At 38.5% G+C, this 18726-nt stretch overlaps 1 protein-coding gene across 1 annotated transcript in view; it reads left to right on the top strand.

The window, feature by feature from the left end:
* LOC102803524 (zinc finger SWIM domain-containing protein 8-like) overlaps nucleotides 1–18397 on the top strand; it is a 34337-nt gene extending 15940 nt beyond the window's left edge. The window contains exons 6-17 of the mRNA XM_085493944.1: nucleotides 2215–2416; nucleotides 6148–7071; nucleotides 8220–8540; nucleotides 8639–8825; nucleotides 8974–9197; nucleotides 9647–10151; nucleotides 10644–10836; nucleotides 10950–11036; nucleotides 11544–11836; nucleotides 12032–12243; nucleotides 13365–14274; nucleotides 15030–18397. Of these exons, the coding sequence (XP_085350070.1) occupies nucleotides 2215–2416; nucleotides 6148–7071; nucleotides 8220–8540; nucleotides 8639–8825; nucleotides 8974–9197; nucleotides 9647–10151; nucleotides 10644–10836; nucleotides 10950–11036; nucleotides 11544–11836; nucleotides 12032–12243; nucleotides 13365–14274; nucleotides 15030–15424 (4453 nt within the window). The 3' untranslated portion in view covers nucleotides 15425–18397. The remainder of the gene's footprint in view (nucleotides 1–2214; nucleotides 2417–6147; nucleotides 7072–8219; nucleotides 8541–8638; nucleotides 8826–8973; nucleotides 9198–9646; nucleotides 10152–10643; nucleotides 10837–10949; nucleotides 11037–11543; nucleotides 11837–12031; nucleotides 12244–13364; nucleotides 14275–15029) is intronic.
* Nucleotides 18398–18726: the final 329 nt, after the last annotated feature.

Genomic DNA, 18726 nt, shown 5'->3' with positions numbered 1-18726 from the left:
GTGTATGTCCTGGCTGCACTTGGTGCATGTCCTGGCTGCACTTGGTGTATGTCCTGACTGCACATGGTGTATATCCTGGCTGCACTTGGTGTATGTCCTGACTGCGCCTGATGTATGTCCTGGCTGCACTTGGTGTATGTCCTGGCTGCACTCGGTGTATGTCCTGGCTGCACTCGGTGTATGTCCTGGCTGCACTTGGTGTATGTCCTGGCTGCACTCGGTGTATGTCCTGGCTGCACTCGGTGTATGTCCTGGCTGCACTCGGTGTATGTCCTGACTCCACATGGTGCATGTCCTGTCTGCACATGGTGCATGTCCTGGCTGCACTTGGTGTATGTCCTGGCTGCACTTGGTGTATGTCCTGGCTGCACTCGGTGTATGTCCTGGCTGCACTCGGTGTATGTCCTGGCTGCACTCGGTGTATGTCCTGACTCCACATGGTGCATGTCCTGTCTGCACTTGGTGTATGTCCTGACTCCACATGGTGTATATCCTGGCTGCACTTGGTGTATGTCCTGGCTGCACTTGGTGTATGTCCTGGCTGCACTCGGTGTATGTCCTGGCTGCACTCGGTGTATGTCCTGGCTGCACTCGGTGTATGTCCTGACTCCACATGGTGCATGTCCTGGCTGCACTTGGTGTATGTCCTGACTGCACATGGTGTATATCCTGGCTGCACTTGGTGTATGTCCTGGCTGCACTTGGTGTATGTCCTGGTTGCACCCGATGTATATCCTGACTGCACTCGGTCTATGTCCTGACTGCACTCGGTGTATGTCCTGACTGCACATGATGTATGTCCTGGCTGCTCTCTGTGTATGTCCTGACTCCACATGGTGCATGTCCTGGCTGCACTCGGTGTATGTCCTGACTGCACACGGTGTATGTCCTGGCTGCACTCGGTGTATGTCCTGACTCCACATGGTGCATGTCTTGGCTGCACTTGGTGTATGTCCTGGCTGCACTCGGTGTATGTCCTGGCTGCACTCGGTGTATGTCCTGGCTGCACTCGGTGTATGTCCTGGCTGCACTCGGTGTATGTCCTGGCTGCACTTGGTGTATGTCCTGGCTGCACATGGTGTATATCCTGGCTGCACTTAATGTATGTCCTGGCTGCACTCGGTGTATGTCCTGGCTGCACATGGTGTATGTCCTGGCTGCACATGGTGTATGTCCTGGCTGCACATGGTGTATGTCCTGGCTGCACATGGTGTATGTCCTGGCTGCACATGGTGTATGTCCTGGCTGCACTCGGTGTATGTCCTGGCTGCACTTAATGTATGTCCTGGCTGCACTCGGTGTATGTCCTGGCTGCACATGGTGTATGTCCTGGCTGCACATGGTTTATGTCCTGGCTGCACATGGTTTATGTCCTGGCTGCACTTGGTGCATGCCCTGGCTGCACTTGGTGCGTGCCCTGGCTGCGCATGGTGCATGCCCTGGCTGCACATGGTGCATGCCCTGGCTGCACTCGGTGCATGCCCTAGCTGCACTCGGTGTATGTCCTGACTGCACATGGTGTATATCCTGGCTGCACATGGTGTATATCCTGGCTGCACTCGGTGTATGTTCTGGATGCACTTGATATATTTTCTGGCTGCACTCGGTGTATGTCCTGGCTGTACATGGTGTATGTCCTGGCTGCACTCAGTGTATGTCCTGGCTGCACTTGGTGCATGCCCTGGCTGCACATGGTGCATGTCCTGAGTACACATGGTGTATGTCCTGGCTGCACTTGGTGTATGTCATGGCTGCACTCGGTGTATATCCTGGCTGCACTTAATGTATGTCCTGGCTGCACTCGGTGTATGTCCTGGCTGTACATGGTGTATGTCCTGGCAGCACTCTGTGTATGTCCTGGCAGCACTTGGTGTATGTCCTGGCAGCACTTGGTGTATGTCCTGGCTGCACTTGGTGCATGCCCTGGCTGCACATGGTGCATGCCCTGGCTGCACATGGTGCATGCCCTGGCTGCACATGGTGCATGTCCTGAGTACACATGGTGTATATCCTGGCTGCACTCGGTGTATATCCTGGCTGCACTCGGTGTATGTCCTGGCTTCACTCGGTGTATGTCCTGGCTGCACTTGATATATTTTCTGGCTGCACTCGGTGTACATAAATATAATGGGTGATAGTCAGCTTTGAATTGAGATACACTTGGACTATATTGTATATCATGTCAATATAACAATAAGTGTTTATTGTTTGCAGTGATGTCAACTCTCTGTACCTGTCTTCCACTGCACCTCCATCAGCTGCGGAGTGGGCTAGTTTATTGCGTCCTCTACGGGGACGTGAACCCGAAGGTGTATGGAACTTGCTGTCCATTGTACGAGAGATGTACAAAAGACAGGACAGCAATGGCATATCCTTACTGAAGATCCTAACAGAAGAATGCATTGCTTGTGAACAGGTATGTATGGTGTTGCTCATTAGGATCATTATTGTCCACAATAACCTATCAAGTTACAGATCACCTCTCAAGTGTTAAGGCCAGCCCAATCATGTATTACGGTCGTACAACTTGTACTTCCCAGCCCATAGCAGAAGAGTCTTCACCCTCTACCCTTTTGTAAACTCAAACAAAAATTCTAGCCGCATTTGTAATATTTGGTCAATTTTCATTTTGAAACAACATGAAAGGAAGGCAAACTAATTACATCTTGACCAACCTCATTCGGAGAACGATAGTGCATTCTGGTAATTTATTTACAGTAAAATTCCTATTTGAGGCTGCGGCTTTAATTAAAATTCTTTTTTTCAATGGGCGAATTCAGAGGCGTTAAGTCTTGGTGCGGCTTTAATTAGAGCATTCACTTCGGTGTCAGTGGGAAATTTTTCTCAGAAAACAAAGGCCAGAAGGGATGATACATGACAATCTATTGCAACTTTGTTGCAATTCTAAGCGCACTTTCGGTTTTTTACACACAGACAAACTTGTACACAAACGAAATTTCACACTGTATAACATACTGCAAAAAAAATAATATCTACAAATAGATTTTTACGCATTTGCAGATTACGGTACCGTAAACTATAATCTCTTGAATAGACGTCACTCTAATTCATTAGCACTCTCATAACTGAGAGACAGTTGTCTGACACAGTCGATTGCGTTCGACTACTGGCATGTTTGACTTCCGGTAGAACGACTGTACCTTCCATGTTCTAATTTAGACATCGGGGAAATTACAGTCAATCAAAAAATAAAAAAATTTCACATGATAACAAAAAAATACTCAGTATATTTATTTTCTTAATTTTTTTGATAACGAAAAGTATATTCTAAAAGAAGTAAAAACAAAAACGAATGCATTCTTAGTAACAAATGATCACGGTAACGGTATCGCACTCCAGCCGGTCATGCTTTGTTTCATACAAGTGAGTAACCTACTTGTTTTCGAAGTGTTACAATTGATGATTATTGCTCAGTAGTGATTACAATAACGTACAAAAAATAAATTCGTTGGAATATTGTGAAAATTCAACTTAGCTTCACCGCAAGCGAATGATTTTGGTCACATGTAAACGCTCGATCCGATACGATATCCGCCATGTTTGTTCAAACACTTTAGTGACTTGAAACTGTTTTTTGACCTGATAGTCGCTAATTAACCAATCAAAATGCTGGATGGTGCCAACGTGTTTAAATTACCATAGCTCATTTAAATATGTTAATGGTAGTTCGGCGACTTCATGGTAAAAACTGGAGAGATTTACCGTTGTTGTAGTGCTTTGATTTTGATGGGAAAACGGCATGATTTTTTTTTTTAAATTAAGAAATTAGTTGTTTTCGAAAGACAAGCTGAACATTGAAGAAGAAGTTTGACGATAATAGCAGCTCATTGTCGAAATGCACTTTACCCATTCACGCTACCCACAATGAACATTGTACGTCAATGACTACGGAAAACCTGAATTAGACTAATCTTGGCGTCAGGAAAGATTGAAATGTTCGAAAAATTATGCCTTAATTTAAAATTAAATGGTATATCTTTTTCTGAAATATGTGGTGGCTGTTTGGTTTGTGAAAGTTTGGGGTGCGGCTTATATTGCAGACCTTTTCCTAGGATCAAAACTTGTCAATTTCAACATGAAACAATGTCTCAAGTTAGGGGTGTGGCTTCTATTGAAGCTGCTGCCTCAAATATGATTTTTACGGTACTGAATGCAGGAAAAAACATCAAATATTGCCCTTAGATAAATTCACCTAAAGGGTTTTAGTTTTCTTTTACTTTTTCACATAACTCTTCCGAGAACTTAGCTTATTCCAATTTGCCAATTGCTAGTATTTTTTCTTGAATTCTGCAACAACTCTTTGTAAAATGTTGACCGTACATGTATTGTACACGACATTGGGACATGTGAATACTGATGCCAGTTTTTTATACAGTCCCATTACCTGTTATTAAAGTAGTATTGTCAGCAAAATTTTGTTTGAAGGCTTTATACTGTACAGTTAGATATGTATGTTGCCAATATGTCAGTTTTCAGCATATGTCAGTTTTCAATCAGTGTACACACAAAAGATGTAACTTTCAGATTTGAATTTTCGCTAAGTTACTAAAAATTGAACAGGCTTTCAACTAAGTTTATTTGTGATACAAGTTTAATTTTTGGCTGGGTTTTATTTTCGCTTATTTCACTGATAGCTAAATGTGCTACTGTAGAATACTTTATTAGTCCCCGTTCGGACGCAGTCCGAAAACGGGGACTTATGTTTTTACCTCCGTGCGTGCGTGTGTGTGTGTGTGTGTGTGTGTGCGTGCGTGTGTGCGTCTGTGCGTGCATCCCGACCTGTATCTTAGAAATGCCTGGACCAATCACAATCAAACTTCACACATACATCATACATGATATTATACATATGCACGTCAATTTGTTTCACGATCTGATTCAAGATTGCCGAATGGCGGCCATTTTTGTGCTAAAAATCATCAAAATTAAGCATTTCTCGGCTGGTTACAGATGGATTTTGTTCAAACTTGGTATATACATTAGACATTATAGGACCTTGATGCACATCATTTTGTTTTACGATCTGATTCAAGATGGCCGAATGGCAGCCATTTTTGAGCTAAAAAATCCTAAAAATCAACCATCTCTCAGCTGTTTACAGATGGATTTTGTTCAAACTTGGTATATACATTGGACATTATGGGACCTTGATGCAAATAATTTTGTTTTTCAGATAGGATTCAAAATGGTCGACTGGCGACCATTTTGTATTAATGAATGTGGTTCTCGTGCCATATCTCTGACTTGCTTTCACTGATTTTGTTCAAATTTTAAATATTCATTTTACATCATGTCATAGATAGACAGATATATTGATTTGACTATCCTATTCAAAATGGCCGAATGGTTGTTAATTTTTGTGCTAAAAAATCATCAAATATCAAGCATTTATGGGTGGATTTCGTTCAAACTTGGTAAATACATTAGACATTATGGGTTCCTGATGCTCGTCATTATATTTTTCAGATTGGATTCAAAATGACTGCCTGGCGGCCATTTTGTTTTGATGATTGGACTTCTAGATTATATATATATATATTCGTTATACATCATGTTATATATATATATATATACATGTATTCAAAATGGCTGATTTTGAATGCTGTTCCAGAGCAATTTCTCTCAATATGGACAAGTACTTGTTTGAGGATCAGATACAAATGTCAATCATTTTAATGTTAAAAAATCATATTCCTGACATGGTTATATTCCAGCTATATTACTATAAACAAAACTATATATCTTAAATTTAATAACTAACGGGGACTGTGCCATGCATGGCTTGTTTTTGCTGGGAATTAATTTTAGCTATTTTCGCTGAAAGAATGTTTCAGTGAAAATAAAACCCAGCGAATATACTGTTGTTCCTATATTTTACACTCAACTCGTCAAAAATTAGAGAAACTAAATTCCACCCAAAACACCCAAAAAGCATATTCAGCAAAAATTAGTTCCAGCTAAAATAAAGTATTTTACAGTAAATTAAAACCTAGTGAAAATGCTGTTGACAACATAATGCAATGTTTCCTTTACAAACTAGTGAATTTAAAACTCGGTGGATATTTTTCTGTCACAGTTTGTTTCATATAAAGTTTAAATAATGATAGCTTGATTTTATTCATACAGATAATAATTTGGTGGTTTAATACTCGAACGTCAGCATCTCATAATGGACATGGTGGTCATGGTAATCGTAATAATAATAGTTCTTCTGCAGCATCACAGCATGCATGTGCTAGTCTATGTGATGAGATAGTAACTCTATGGAGACTAGCAGCTTTAAATCCAACCTTAACACCTCAAGAATGCCAGGACCTATGGGAACAGTTAAGACACTGGCATACTCAAGTCATAGATAAAGTGCGTAAAGGCCGTGGAATACGCAAAGCTGATATAGAATTGTTTTCTGGATTCAAACCATCTATTGAGGCATGTTTGTTAGACTGGTCTGAATACCCAGTTGATGGTATTGCCTGTATAAACAGACATCCTAGTCTGCATCACAAGATTGTTGAAGGTCAAAGTTCACAAACTGCAGGTGACGTTGCTGAAAATAGGGTTGCTGAAAATCTTCAAGAGACTGCTGCATTTCAATCTCAGGAAAATCTTAGTAAGTGTGAAATAACTGCAGAGCCTAGCAATAGCTCAGCATCCAATGACCTTGGGGAGGATGCTGACTCTGAGAGTTCTGACACTAAACCATCACAGGGTGCATCAAATATAGACAATAATATAACAACTTCTGCAGGTGAATTTTTGGAATCTAAAAAAAGTGGTAAAAGAAAAACCAAAAGCAAACATTGTGAAGTTGATGTGGCTGCAGTTGTAGCTAAAGATGGTTTACCTGGGAAAAACGAGAGCAGTGATATTGAGTCAGATGTAGCTATTGACAGTAAAGTTCAAAATGAATCCCCGCCGCCTTCTGATGAATACCAGGTGTATTTTTATGACACAAAAGCTAAATTACCGCCTAGTAATGACAGAAACAGGAAGAGAGATGAACCTCCTAATTTATTTGCTGGTATCATGAAGCCCGAAATTGCCATGGATGTAAGTATATGCTAGTTTTTACACCAAATATAACAGCAACATTGCACTTACTGGTTCACACTACAAGCTGTTTGTTTATCATGACCAATCGGTTGATTTTTAACACATTTTCTTCTCATCTGTTGAATTACCACAATTTTACTATGCTCAGTCATTACTAACATTCAATATGACTATCAAATGAAACTCAACCGCCTAAGTTTGGCCCTGATTTGGAAAAATAGCACTCCAGTTGCCAATAAAATTGACAACAGGTCACTGCTACATGTAGTGGTTGTTGAATCATGAAATAATACCTTTGGTTGAACACCAAAAAGTGTCAACTCCTACCTTGGGTGAGTATGCTACAGGTTTAATGGTTGACACCAGGCCCTGTCATGTTATCCCAAACATGGAATTGGTTCTGTAACAAAATTCACTATATGTCAGTACTTGCACTCGCTATTTGCACATAAAAGAAAATCAAGAACGATAACAGTGTCGTTCATTGTTTGAATGTCTGGAACTAAACCTGAAAAATCTGATAATAAAAATGTGGGTGTTAAATAAAAAAAAATAAAAAAATAATCCTGAAAGATTATAATATATGACACTTATCCAATTTATATCATGGTAGTTCAGTATAATAAAGCAGTGTAATACATAATAAAATTATGGCAATTCCAAAATAAGCCAATATGTCAAGATGGATGTATGGGATAAACAGGATATCAAATTGGTGACCCTACAATATCAGATTTATTTAACTCAGAACAAATGAAAATTAGGTTACACTTGTTCAATAAATCTGATACTGTAGGTTCACTCACAAGATATCCTCTATATATCTTTCAGGCAGATATTTTTTTCAAACTAGCAAGTAGCCTTCAGACCAAGTTGGACAAGTTGTTATATGAGCAAATACAGCAAAATGTATGTATGTCGTTACCAAAATGAATAGATGTTTCTACTGCAAGACATTGTTACAGAACATTGTTGAAATGTTAGATAACCAGAAATCAGCTTGCTTAGCTATAAGCTCATACTCTGAAGAGTCTGGGCTGTGTTATCTAGAAATATTGATTTTCAGAATACCAGCTTTGAGATTGCTCAGCCAATCTTATTTTTAAACATTTCTGATAATTCCTAATCACATTGTTTTCTTTCAGATACTCTTTGCTCAAGCTGAAGCACTGTATGCCCATGGTTATACAAGGCAAGCATGTAAACTAGCTCTTCAATTAGCTGAAGAACTTCTTTCAAATCAACCGAAAGTAACAATTGACCAATCCATGTTGTCTGGTTTATCAAACAAAGCAAGAAGAAAACAACTGAATGTTCTCAGTTTATTGGCAAGTAATACACTTGCCAAGGCAGGGTTTCTATGTAGTGTGTTATCTGAGGAGGCAGAGTCATACCATGTTGCATTTCAAGTTGCCATGCTGGGACTGGAGATGTGCAGGTTGCCAGCATCCAACAAGGCATTAGAGGTAAGTATTATGTTATGCAATATGTTCAATGATGACCGACTGTTACAAGTCACAAAGAACATGTACTAAACAACTTGTCTCCATTGTGTTGTATTCAGGTCAAACTAGCACATCAAGAATCAGAATTAGTTGGTCTTTTGAAGAAAATTCCATTGTCTATAGCAGAGCTTTCAGCTGTAAGAGACCGTGCTGAACAACTCAAAGATGGCAGATTGAAAAGTCGTGGTGATGCTTTACTTCCTATTATGCTGGCAACATTCCTCTTTGATGCTCTATCTATGCCTTGTAAGTATTCAGTTAGTCTGGTTGCATAATTAGATGATACTTTCATGCCTTGTATGTATTTGATTTGCCTGGTTACATGGTTTTATGCTCATCGTGAAATGCTGATGTTGCCACAAAAGTATGCTTCAAGTAAAACTTATTATAACAGGTACCTCACCAAATGCAAGTCGGCCACCAAGTCGCAATACCAAAGAACGTTTGCCCAGTGATGAGAAGTTAGGATTTGATGCAGCTGTAGCAGCACTCAGTCTAAAAGCCAACGTATGTGAAGCTGATCATCCTTTATTGTGTGAAGGTACACGACGACAGCGAGGTGAACTTGCTATTATGTTATTATTAAGATATAAAGATGACCAAAGTAAACTAAGACTGGTGAGTATTGTCACAAAATGCACCCATCCTAATATATTGAACTGAAAATAAAAAATGTTATTAGCGATACACGAGACACTGCAAGCTTGCTATGATTATCTAGTACAATAAAACATTTTACAAACTTATAGAAGATTGCATTATACCTGAAAAGCAGAGACTGAATGAACATCTTTTGAACTAGAATTTCCTTATTCTTCAATGTTCAAGTACTGAATACTTTCAGAGGAGAACATTGCATTTAGATATCCTTACTATAACATAATTGACCATCATCAAATGTGTTTAGCACAATATTAAATGTGAAATACCCAAAAATGCTTAGTACTTGTTAAATTCCTTACAATGTTTTGACACCACTACAACGCTATGACCATTGTTTGTCCCATTTATTTAACCCGTAGTGGATCTTGAGTGGTTTATTACATTGTTCTTCTCTATACTTTCAGATTTTAGATGCTTTATTGGATAAAACTCCTCAACAGAGGCATAAACCACCAGGTAACAACCAGATGGCTGAGAAATCATCCCTGCAAACAGCAGCTAACAGAGCAGCTTGTCAATCTGAGCCACCCAAATGTATGAGGCAATCTGTTGATGTAGATGAAGCTGGCCAATCAGTGAGAAGTGAAGCTGTTAGTGTTGCTGAATGTAGCCAATCAGAAAAGAAGAGTGGATGGAATCCTGAAGACACTGGAGTAATGGATTTAGCATGCGCTGCAGGTAATAGTGGCACTTCCAGGGATGAAGGTGGCGAGTCTAGTCACATGGTTGAGAAATATGATAACAAAAATGATTTGGTGACAGAATGGCAGAAAGATGCAGCTGAAGCCTTATCTGAATCCTCGCAACCTCCACCACCACCAGTACCACCATGGGAACAACGACATCTTCACCATCACACTGGTGCTTTCTGGCAGGCTAGGATGTGGTTTAAAACTAAGAAGAGTAGAGGTGAGTGCTACAGATGTGAACATTGATGTCAGGTCTTTTTCAGGGTCACTAAAATTGCACTCATGGTAGCAAAAAAAACTCAAAAGGCAAGGCCAAGTTCATAATTGAAGGAAATGTTCTGTGTTAATATATGACTGTTGCTACTTTAATTTTAGTTTAATTTTTAGTTGTTAGTCTTGGCCATACCATGGTTTGTATCCGAGGGCAGACTCATACTGCCTCTCTCCACCAAGTAATAAATAGTAACCAGGTATGAAATGTTAATTCATGTGTGCCATTGCAATATAAATGGCAGCCTGGGTTGAGATGGCTAATAAGTTTGAGTTGGTATGTGCCTGGATTAATTAGGGTTATAATGTACACTGTGCATGACTTCTACAAGGATATAGCGTATGAAGGCCATTATTAAATGAAGCTGTTTGTGCCATATACTTAGAAGGGGAGACCTCTGCCTCTGATTCATTTACTAACTGTGTACATCTCTTAACATAGGTGTACCTGTAACTGACTCTACTGATCCCCATGGAGATAATGCTATAATGTTTAATCGTCGCCCAGCATTATATGCTTGGAGGCACCCTGGTCCTGGCAGTGACAGTAGCAGCAGTGGTAACTCAAGTGACTCTGTCAGTTCTAGTAGCTCTGGAGAAAAGACTACGAGGCAGAAGATAAGAGATCTTGAAAGGTTAGTAAGCATAAATAACAGATTTGTTCAGTTGAACATTGATGAGATGTTACTAAGATTACTGTCTACCCACCCACAAGAACCACCAAGTCAGTATTTCATGTTTGTTACAGCTCTGGTGTGACTGTGCGCTTAGGACCTGCTATTGCTGCAGAGATGGGAGAATCTAGAAGTTCTACACCTAGTCCTAAAACTAATCGGTATGTACTCTCTCAGCTATGTGTGTGTGTGTGTGTGTGCGCGTGTGTGCGCACACACCACCTTTATTTCAAGAACTAAACATTGCATTTCAGTCAAACTTGGTACATCTATGCCCGAGAACAAAGTGAAGAACTGATTAGTTTTTGGGTAAAATCTGTGCATATTAATTACCTTACTTTTAATAATTCGTCAATGATAGCATACAAGGTAAATATAAATGACTGAAAAACTTGACCAAAATAAATGTGACTGCTAGCATTCAAGAGAGACGACATCGCTGTGGTGCCAATCATGACTGTGGCATTTTATTTATGACTCCTCATGGACACATTGTTATTTGTCGTTATTTCATTTGTATTAAAGCTAGCAAACGCTAAATGTCTCCTCCAGTGGTCCTGACAATCACAATCTTCATTTGGCTTCACAATTAATGTAAGCTTTACATTAAAGCAAGTGTCATTGTTAGAGTCAGTTTGATTTATTGGTGTATTTTTTGTAACAAGTAGGTATCGACGTGGTCGTCGCAATGAAGGCTTATCCCCTACAGTGCCAAACCAACCTAGTGAAGCAGCAGCTCATTTCTACTTTGAGTTAGCTAAAACTGTACTCAATAAAGCTGGAGGTAGCAGTAGTACATCACTATTTACACAGCCAGCTAATAGCTCCAATCAAGCCGGACCTCACCGTGCTTTGCATCTCTGTGCATTTGAGATTGGTCTTTATGCATTGGGACTGCATAATTATGTATCTCCAAATTGGTTGTCGAGGACGTACTCATCTCATGTTTCATGGATAACTGGTAAGTTTCGCAAGATACAAGTAATTATATATCTCCAAATTGGTTGTCCTGTACATAATTATCTCATGTTTCATGGATAACTGGTAAGTTTCACAGCATACTCTATGTATTTACCAATGGGTTGTGTGAACATATTTATTTCACATTTCAAGAGTAACAAATTTTATAAAAATGATCTATTACTTGTTATTGTAGGCCAAGCTATGGAGATTGGTAGTGCTGCTATCTTCTTATTGGTGGAATCTTGGGAAGGCCACTTAACTCCACCAGAAGTAGCATCGTTGGCAGACCGTGCCTCTAGAGGGCGTGATCCAAATATGGTGAGAGCAGCAGCTCAGTTGGCTTTGTCCTGTTTACCACATGCACATGCTCTGAACCCTACCGAAGTCAACAGAGCCCTCATGCAGGCAAGTATTTTTCAAAAATTGGTGTAGTATTTGTAGCAAAAATCTTGTGTGCAAATAATTTAAGTTGTGTATATTCATCAACTCTTTATCGCCATCATTGATTCTCATAAATATCAAACCTTTTTAGAGTATCCCCCTGCATATACCTGCCGTAATTGAATCCCCCTGAGGCGTGGTTGTAATGACCAAAGCCCTAGAAGTAGTGCACCTTTCTTGAGTCTTCAGAGGTCTTAAAAAGCACCATCATTTCACCAATGGCTGTAGCAATGCAGTTGTCTTCAATAAACACTGCTATATCATTAACATTTTTGGTTTTAAGATTAAATAGCTACAGGAATAATTTGAACTGATGGGCCATATTAAACTGAGCAGCCATGATGACCCAAAATACTTAGTGAGTCAATTTTGGCATCCTATTTATTTTATCATAAACAAAGAACACATTACAACTAATTTATAATTAAAGATTGTTTTTTATTTATTTTGAAGTCCCAAAAATAATCAAGTCAAGTCTGCAAAGTCTATATTGTTGTTTACTCGTCCACTAATAAATTATGCTAATTTTGTTTACACATGGGCATTAGTGTTTATGTTTTCCAGAGTCTCATGCACCTTGGTCAAAATGTATTTTCACTTCCATTTGTGTGTGATATGATCCTGTAGTTTAAGTAAATTGGTTCAACTTCATTTTTTACAACCAGTTTAGTGTGTTTTTCTAATCGTTACTTCCTCAGTACATGTAACAATGCTATTCAATTGACAGCCAAAGTTGCCAAAATTTGAATTTGATGTAAAGTTATTCAAGGCAAAGCAATTATGTATATAGTAAAAACACTAGTTTTGTATATTTTATATATTTCTAATATTTATAGTAGCTGGTCTTTGACACTTGATTATGAATTACAAAATGATTGTTGGTATTTCTGCCAAGAACCTTTGCATGGAGTTGTAATCGCCACATACCTGTCTCACTTTCACCTGTCATCAAATGTAGACATTACAAAATAATATTATAACATCTGATACATCTAGCTCTTTCAACTGAGTTGTAACAGAACAAAATCATTTAAATGTTGTCGATTGTTTTGAGTCTAATTGTACTTTGTGATTTAATCTTGCAGTGTAAAGAGCAGGATATGGGAATGCTGGAAAAAGCCTGTGCTGCCGTGGAGAAAGCAGCTAAAGGCGGTGGAGTGTATCCTGAAGTCTTGTTTAATGTAGCTCGTCAGTGGTCCTGGTTATTTGAGAAATCCTGTCATAAATCTAATGAAAGTTCTTTGTCAAATTGTGTCGCAATTCCGACAAATTCTCAAGTGACTGTAACTGCAGATAGTACTAATTTTATTACTCATGTGAGCGAGTCTCTTCCAATGGATGAAAGTATGATGAATGCTGCTATGGGGGGGATATCACCAAGCTATACAACCGCTGTCACGTATGCACCGATGTATGCAGAGTTTATACCCATTAATACTTACTGTCAAAGACCTGGATATGATCAGCCAATGCCAGTGACTGTAACACCTCCTATGTCAACATCAGCTGTTGTGACAGTGACCAGTCCACAAGCCATGCCACCTGCATATATTCCACAGTATGCCTATCAAACTGCACCACCACCACCACCCACAGCCACAGCACCTCCACCATCACACTATGCTACACAGGTACCAACATGTTTACCAATTCCTATGTCATCACATTTCCACTATGTACCACAACCACCAACAGTAACTCAACCACCTCACATTCCAGCACCAATATCCTATGCACATCCATCACAGGCTCAGTTTACTCTACCATCACCCCAACTTGCTCAGACGAACCAAAACTGTACACCTGTGGCTGTGGTAGCATCTCCAACCAATCAACAAGCTCTATACTACCTACATTCAACCTTTCGTGTGGGTATGCTAGCCATGGAGACTCTCGCAAGACGAGTACATGATGAACGACCACAAACACGATTTGCTAGAAGCCCTCCTTACGGTGATGACATCAAGTGGCTGCTAAATGTTGCCATGAAACTAGGTAATTATCAAACTTCTCTTAAGTTATAACACCGGTAACAAGACTAGCTAAAACTAATTGCCAGTTAAAACTTGTGTATTTTGTCTTACCATATTTGCTCTATTAGTAACACATGCACTTATTTACTTGATAATTTTCTACTGTCAATTTGTTTATTGATTTATGTGTGATATAATACTAGTATTCTGAGAATGCAATGAATAGCATCCTGCGCTTGAATGTTCTTGGAACACTTTTTAGTCAATGAAGGAAACCAATACACTGTATACTGTTTACACTATATAGGTTTCCAACAGGAAAATTCAGTTATTTTGTTTACGATTATAGCTTTCTATTACCATGAATGTGTTAAAATAGGTCTTGATTACAATAATGCTGTTAGGATATACTTGCATTGTTGCAGAAGCTCAGAAAACCTCCGCCACTTCCCTAAATAAAGTTATACTAATGCAAAATAATCAGCAGTTTCTCAAGGTGTATAATGCAACACTTCAGCTATTAATGTGCGATTTTGAAGTTCTTGCATGAGTGTCCACTGTCAGTCGCTTGTCTTGCATTTGCTTTGTGATCAGGCAGCTTTTGATTGATTTTAATTGATTGTTCATTTCACATAAAATGTTTCCATGATATCAACAAGTCTGAAATTTGTGCATGAGAGAGTGATATTATCTGATATTGAATCATATCTTTGTACTGTATACAATTAATACATTCTTTATATCATCTGATATACTTGCATTTTATTTAATTTGTAGGTACATCATTCTTACAACAATTCTGCGTCAGTGCTGTTAACATCATCGTTAGTCCATTTATACTACAAGAAATTGCGATAGAATCAGCGCACTACTTGACACAAACCAATCATGCTCAAGTATCAGCCAATCTACGATCTCCTATTCTCAGTCCTATTGTCCAGAAATGCCTTCAGATGTATACACAGTGTATACACCAGCGTTTATTCCATATTGCTCCAAATGAGTATGATGAATTTGTGAATATTGTACGATCTGCAAGGGGTGCATTCTCCATGGTTCCTGGTGGCATGGTACAATTTAGTGAATTACTCCGAACTTTACAACGATCCAAGTCTTGTGAAAAAAAACTGTGGCAGCGACTATGGAACTGTCTTGCGACACCAAATATGTAAACTTAAGGGGGGGGGGGGGTGTCATGAAATATTTTTACTGATAAAGTCGTTCTGAATATACTATGTTGATTTAACAAACCTCACAAATTCCCCCGAAAAATGCTGAGACTGAACACATAAGTGTTCTTTTTGTACAAAAAAAATTTCATTACAATATAAATGCTGAAAATACAAAAAAAAAATCTTGAAAAATTAACTTAATTAATTAAAAAAAATATTTGTTTTAATGTGATTCTTTAGAGTGATGCGAGTACTCAACATAGAGGGCGCTGTTCAGTATCAGTTGAATTCATCTGCTGCGAAGTGATCTGTTGTATTTTTGAATCTCAGGAGTTTTTAAAATTGTTTTTTTTTGGTGATTGCTGCTTTAATTAAAATTTTATAGATTTGTGGTAGTAAACGTACTGACAATATTCGTCACACTTGTTAAAAGTTCTCATTGATACTATGTGGACCAATCAGTGAACTCTTTTTAAATTGGAACATCCCACTTAGGAATACATTCACTGATGCTATGAGAAAAAGTTTTCACCTTTGACATGTTCAGTTCTTTGAAATTAAAACACAAATTACAGTTAAAAAATTAGTTAAAGGGTCACATGCTGCACTTAGCTGTTGAACCTTCATTTGATTAACAAACAATGTCTAGAAATTGTTTTATTCATTGTATGTGAGGATCTACTACAAAGCCGCGAGTAAGTTATTGAACTCAATTTCTTTCACCGTCAAATTAACAAATTTTACTGCACGTTCTGCTTTTCTTCAATATTATGCAAATGTAGATTACGTAATTCACACCCTTGTTTACTGGTTCAAATAACAAATCCAGAAAATCCAAGAGCAAAATTGCCAGCCAGGGTGTGCGATTCATTCCATTTTGGTGCTACATATCAATTTCATTCCACTCCTTGTTTAAGGTTTAAAGTCTCTTATGTTCCAAAGTCACCAAATATCCCTAAGTTTGTTAGTGTTTCTGCAGATTAATTAAAGGTACCGGTACTATCCATTTAAGCACTAATTGTGTCTAACTTTCTACAATGAAACAATGTAATTGTTTTCAGAATGAAACAATAATCCCAAGATAGTTTCAAACAGTTTCTTTCTTTACTGGTTTCCTAGCATGACTTTGTTTGAAACATGAGCACAAATGTGTTTTAACTGCTTTTGTTCTGAGAATTCTAAATATTTTATAAAATGTAATTGTACCCCCATGTTTGGAAAGTGGTAAAGTTTTATATAAAATGTTCATGTTGATGCTGACTGCTGATGTCATTAATTGAATCAACTTTTGATTGGTTGCCATAGTTCATCTTCAGTAATATTCTGTATTTTCTCTATTCTGTTATAAGCACATCTTTTTATTATAACCATGGAAAAACATGTTGGGTTACTAATGGAAGTATTGTGATCACTACAACTGTAGTCATTGATCCGTTCGGTTGTAGACAACTCAATTCAGACTAGATCTGTTCGGTTGTAGACAACTCAATTCAGACTAGATCCGTTCGGTTGTAGACAACTCAATTCAGACTAGATCCGTTCGGTTGTAGACAACTCAATTCAGACTAGATCTGTTCGGTTGTAGACCATTCAATTCAGACTAGATCTGTTCGGTTGTAGACAACTCAATTCAGACTAGATCTGTTCGGTTGTAGACAACTCAATTCAGACTAGATCTGTTCGGTTGTAGACAATTCAATTCAGACTAGATCTGTTCGGTTGTAGACAACTCAATTCAGACTAGATCTGTTCGGTTGTAGACAACTCAATTCAGACTAGATCTGTTCGGTTGTAGACAATTCAATTCAGACTAGATCTGTTCGGTTGTAGACAACTCAATTCAGACTAGATCTGTTCGGTTGTAGACAACTCAATTCAGACTAGATTTGTTTGGTTGTAGACAACTCAATTCAGACTAGATCTGTTCGGTTGTAGACAACTCAATTCAGACTAGATCTGTTTGGTTGTAGACAATTCAATTCAGACTAGGTATGGTAGGTTGTAGACAACTCAATTCAGACTAGATCTGTTCGGTTGTAGACAACTCAATTCAGACTAGATCTGTTTGGTTGTAGACAATTCAATTCAGACTAGGTATGGTAGGTTGTAGACAACTCAATTCAGACTAGATCTGGTAGGTTGTAGACAATTCAATTCAGACTAGATATGGTAGGTTGTAGACGACTCAATTCTGGTAGTTTGTAGACAACTCAATTCAGACTAGATCTGGTCGGTTGTTGACAACTCAATTCAAACTAGATCTGATAGGTTGTAGAGGACTCAATTCAGACTAGATCTGGTAGGTAGTAGACAACTCAATTCAGACTAGATCTGGAAGGTTGTAGACAACTCAATTCAGACTAGATCTGGTAGGTTGTAGACAACTCAATTCAGACTAGACCTGGTCGATTGTAGAGGACTCAATTCGGACTAGATCTGGGAGGTTGTAGACAACTCAATTCAGATCAGGTTGGTTGTATTCTTGCATGTAACTCTGAATAATTTGAATATTATGTTAAATGATGGCAGAAGTTAGCTATTCTGTATTTATTTAAAGGTAGTCTGAATTTAAATTAAGAGTGTACATTTTTCTGACTTAAGGACTGTCATTTTAAAACCCCAGGTCATGGTAGTAACAAAAAGCAATGTAGCCTGAATGTGATTATTTGAATTGTGTGATATTTCTAGTGTTGTCTACCAGTTACAATGAAAACTATTTGCTAGCTATTTTCTGTAGATAATTCATAAAACTTGTAAATCCTGCAATTAGAATTTTACTAATTTAATTTCCATATGCAAACCTGCATCAGTGTAGATTTATTCAGGTAGCCTAGGTTGAATATTTTATCATGTGAATATGCAGTTAGACTGGACACTTTATTTATCTGTTTTCTCTTATTCTATTGAGATTGTGAATTATTTATGCCATTGTCAGCGTCCTAATGATGCTTAAATAAATGTTGACTTTATAAACTGGTCATGATCATGTTCATCAGCATCAGCATACACTGGCCAACACTAGTGTCTATTAATAGGCAGACACTGGCCAACACTAGTGTCTATTAATAGGCAGACACTGACCAACACTAGGGTCTATTAATAGGCATACACTGACCAACACTAGGGTTTATTAATAGGCATACACTGACCAACACTAGGGTTTATTAATAGGCAGACACTGACCTATACTAGGGTTTATTAATAGGCAGACACTGACCAACACTAGCGTTTATTAATAGGCAGACACTGACCAACACTAGCATTTATTAATAGGCAGACACTGACCAACACTAGCGTTTATT

Source organism: Saccoglossus kowalevskii, chromosome 19, assembly GCF_978046115.1.
Source record: "Saccoglossus kowalevskii chromosome 19, keSacKowa6.1, whole genome shotgun sequence".
Classification (NCBI taxonomy): domain Eukaryota; kingdom Metazoa; phylum Hemichordata; class Enteropneusta; family Harrimaniidae; genus Saccoglossus; species Saccoglossus kowalevskii.
The sequence above is the reverse complement of the archived record's forward strand: the minus strand, read 5'-3'. Positions and strand labels throughout refer to the sequence as shown.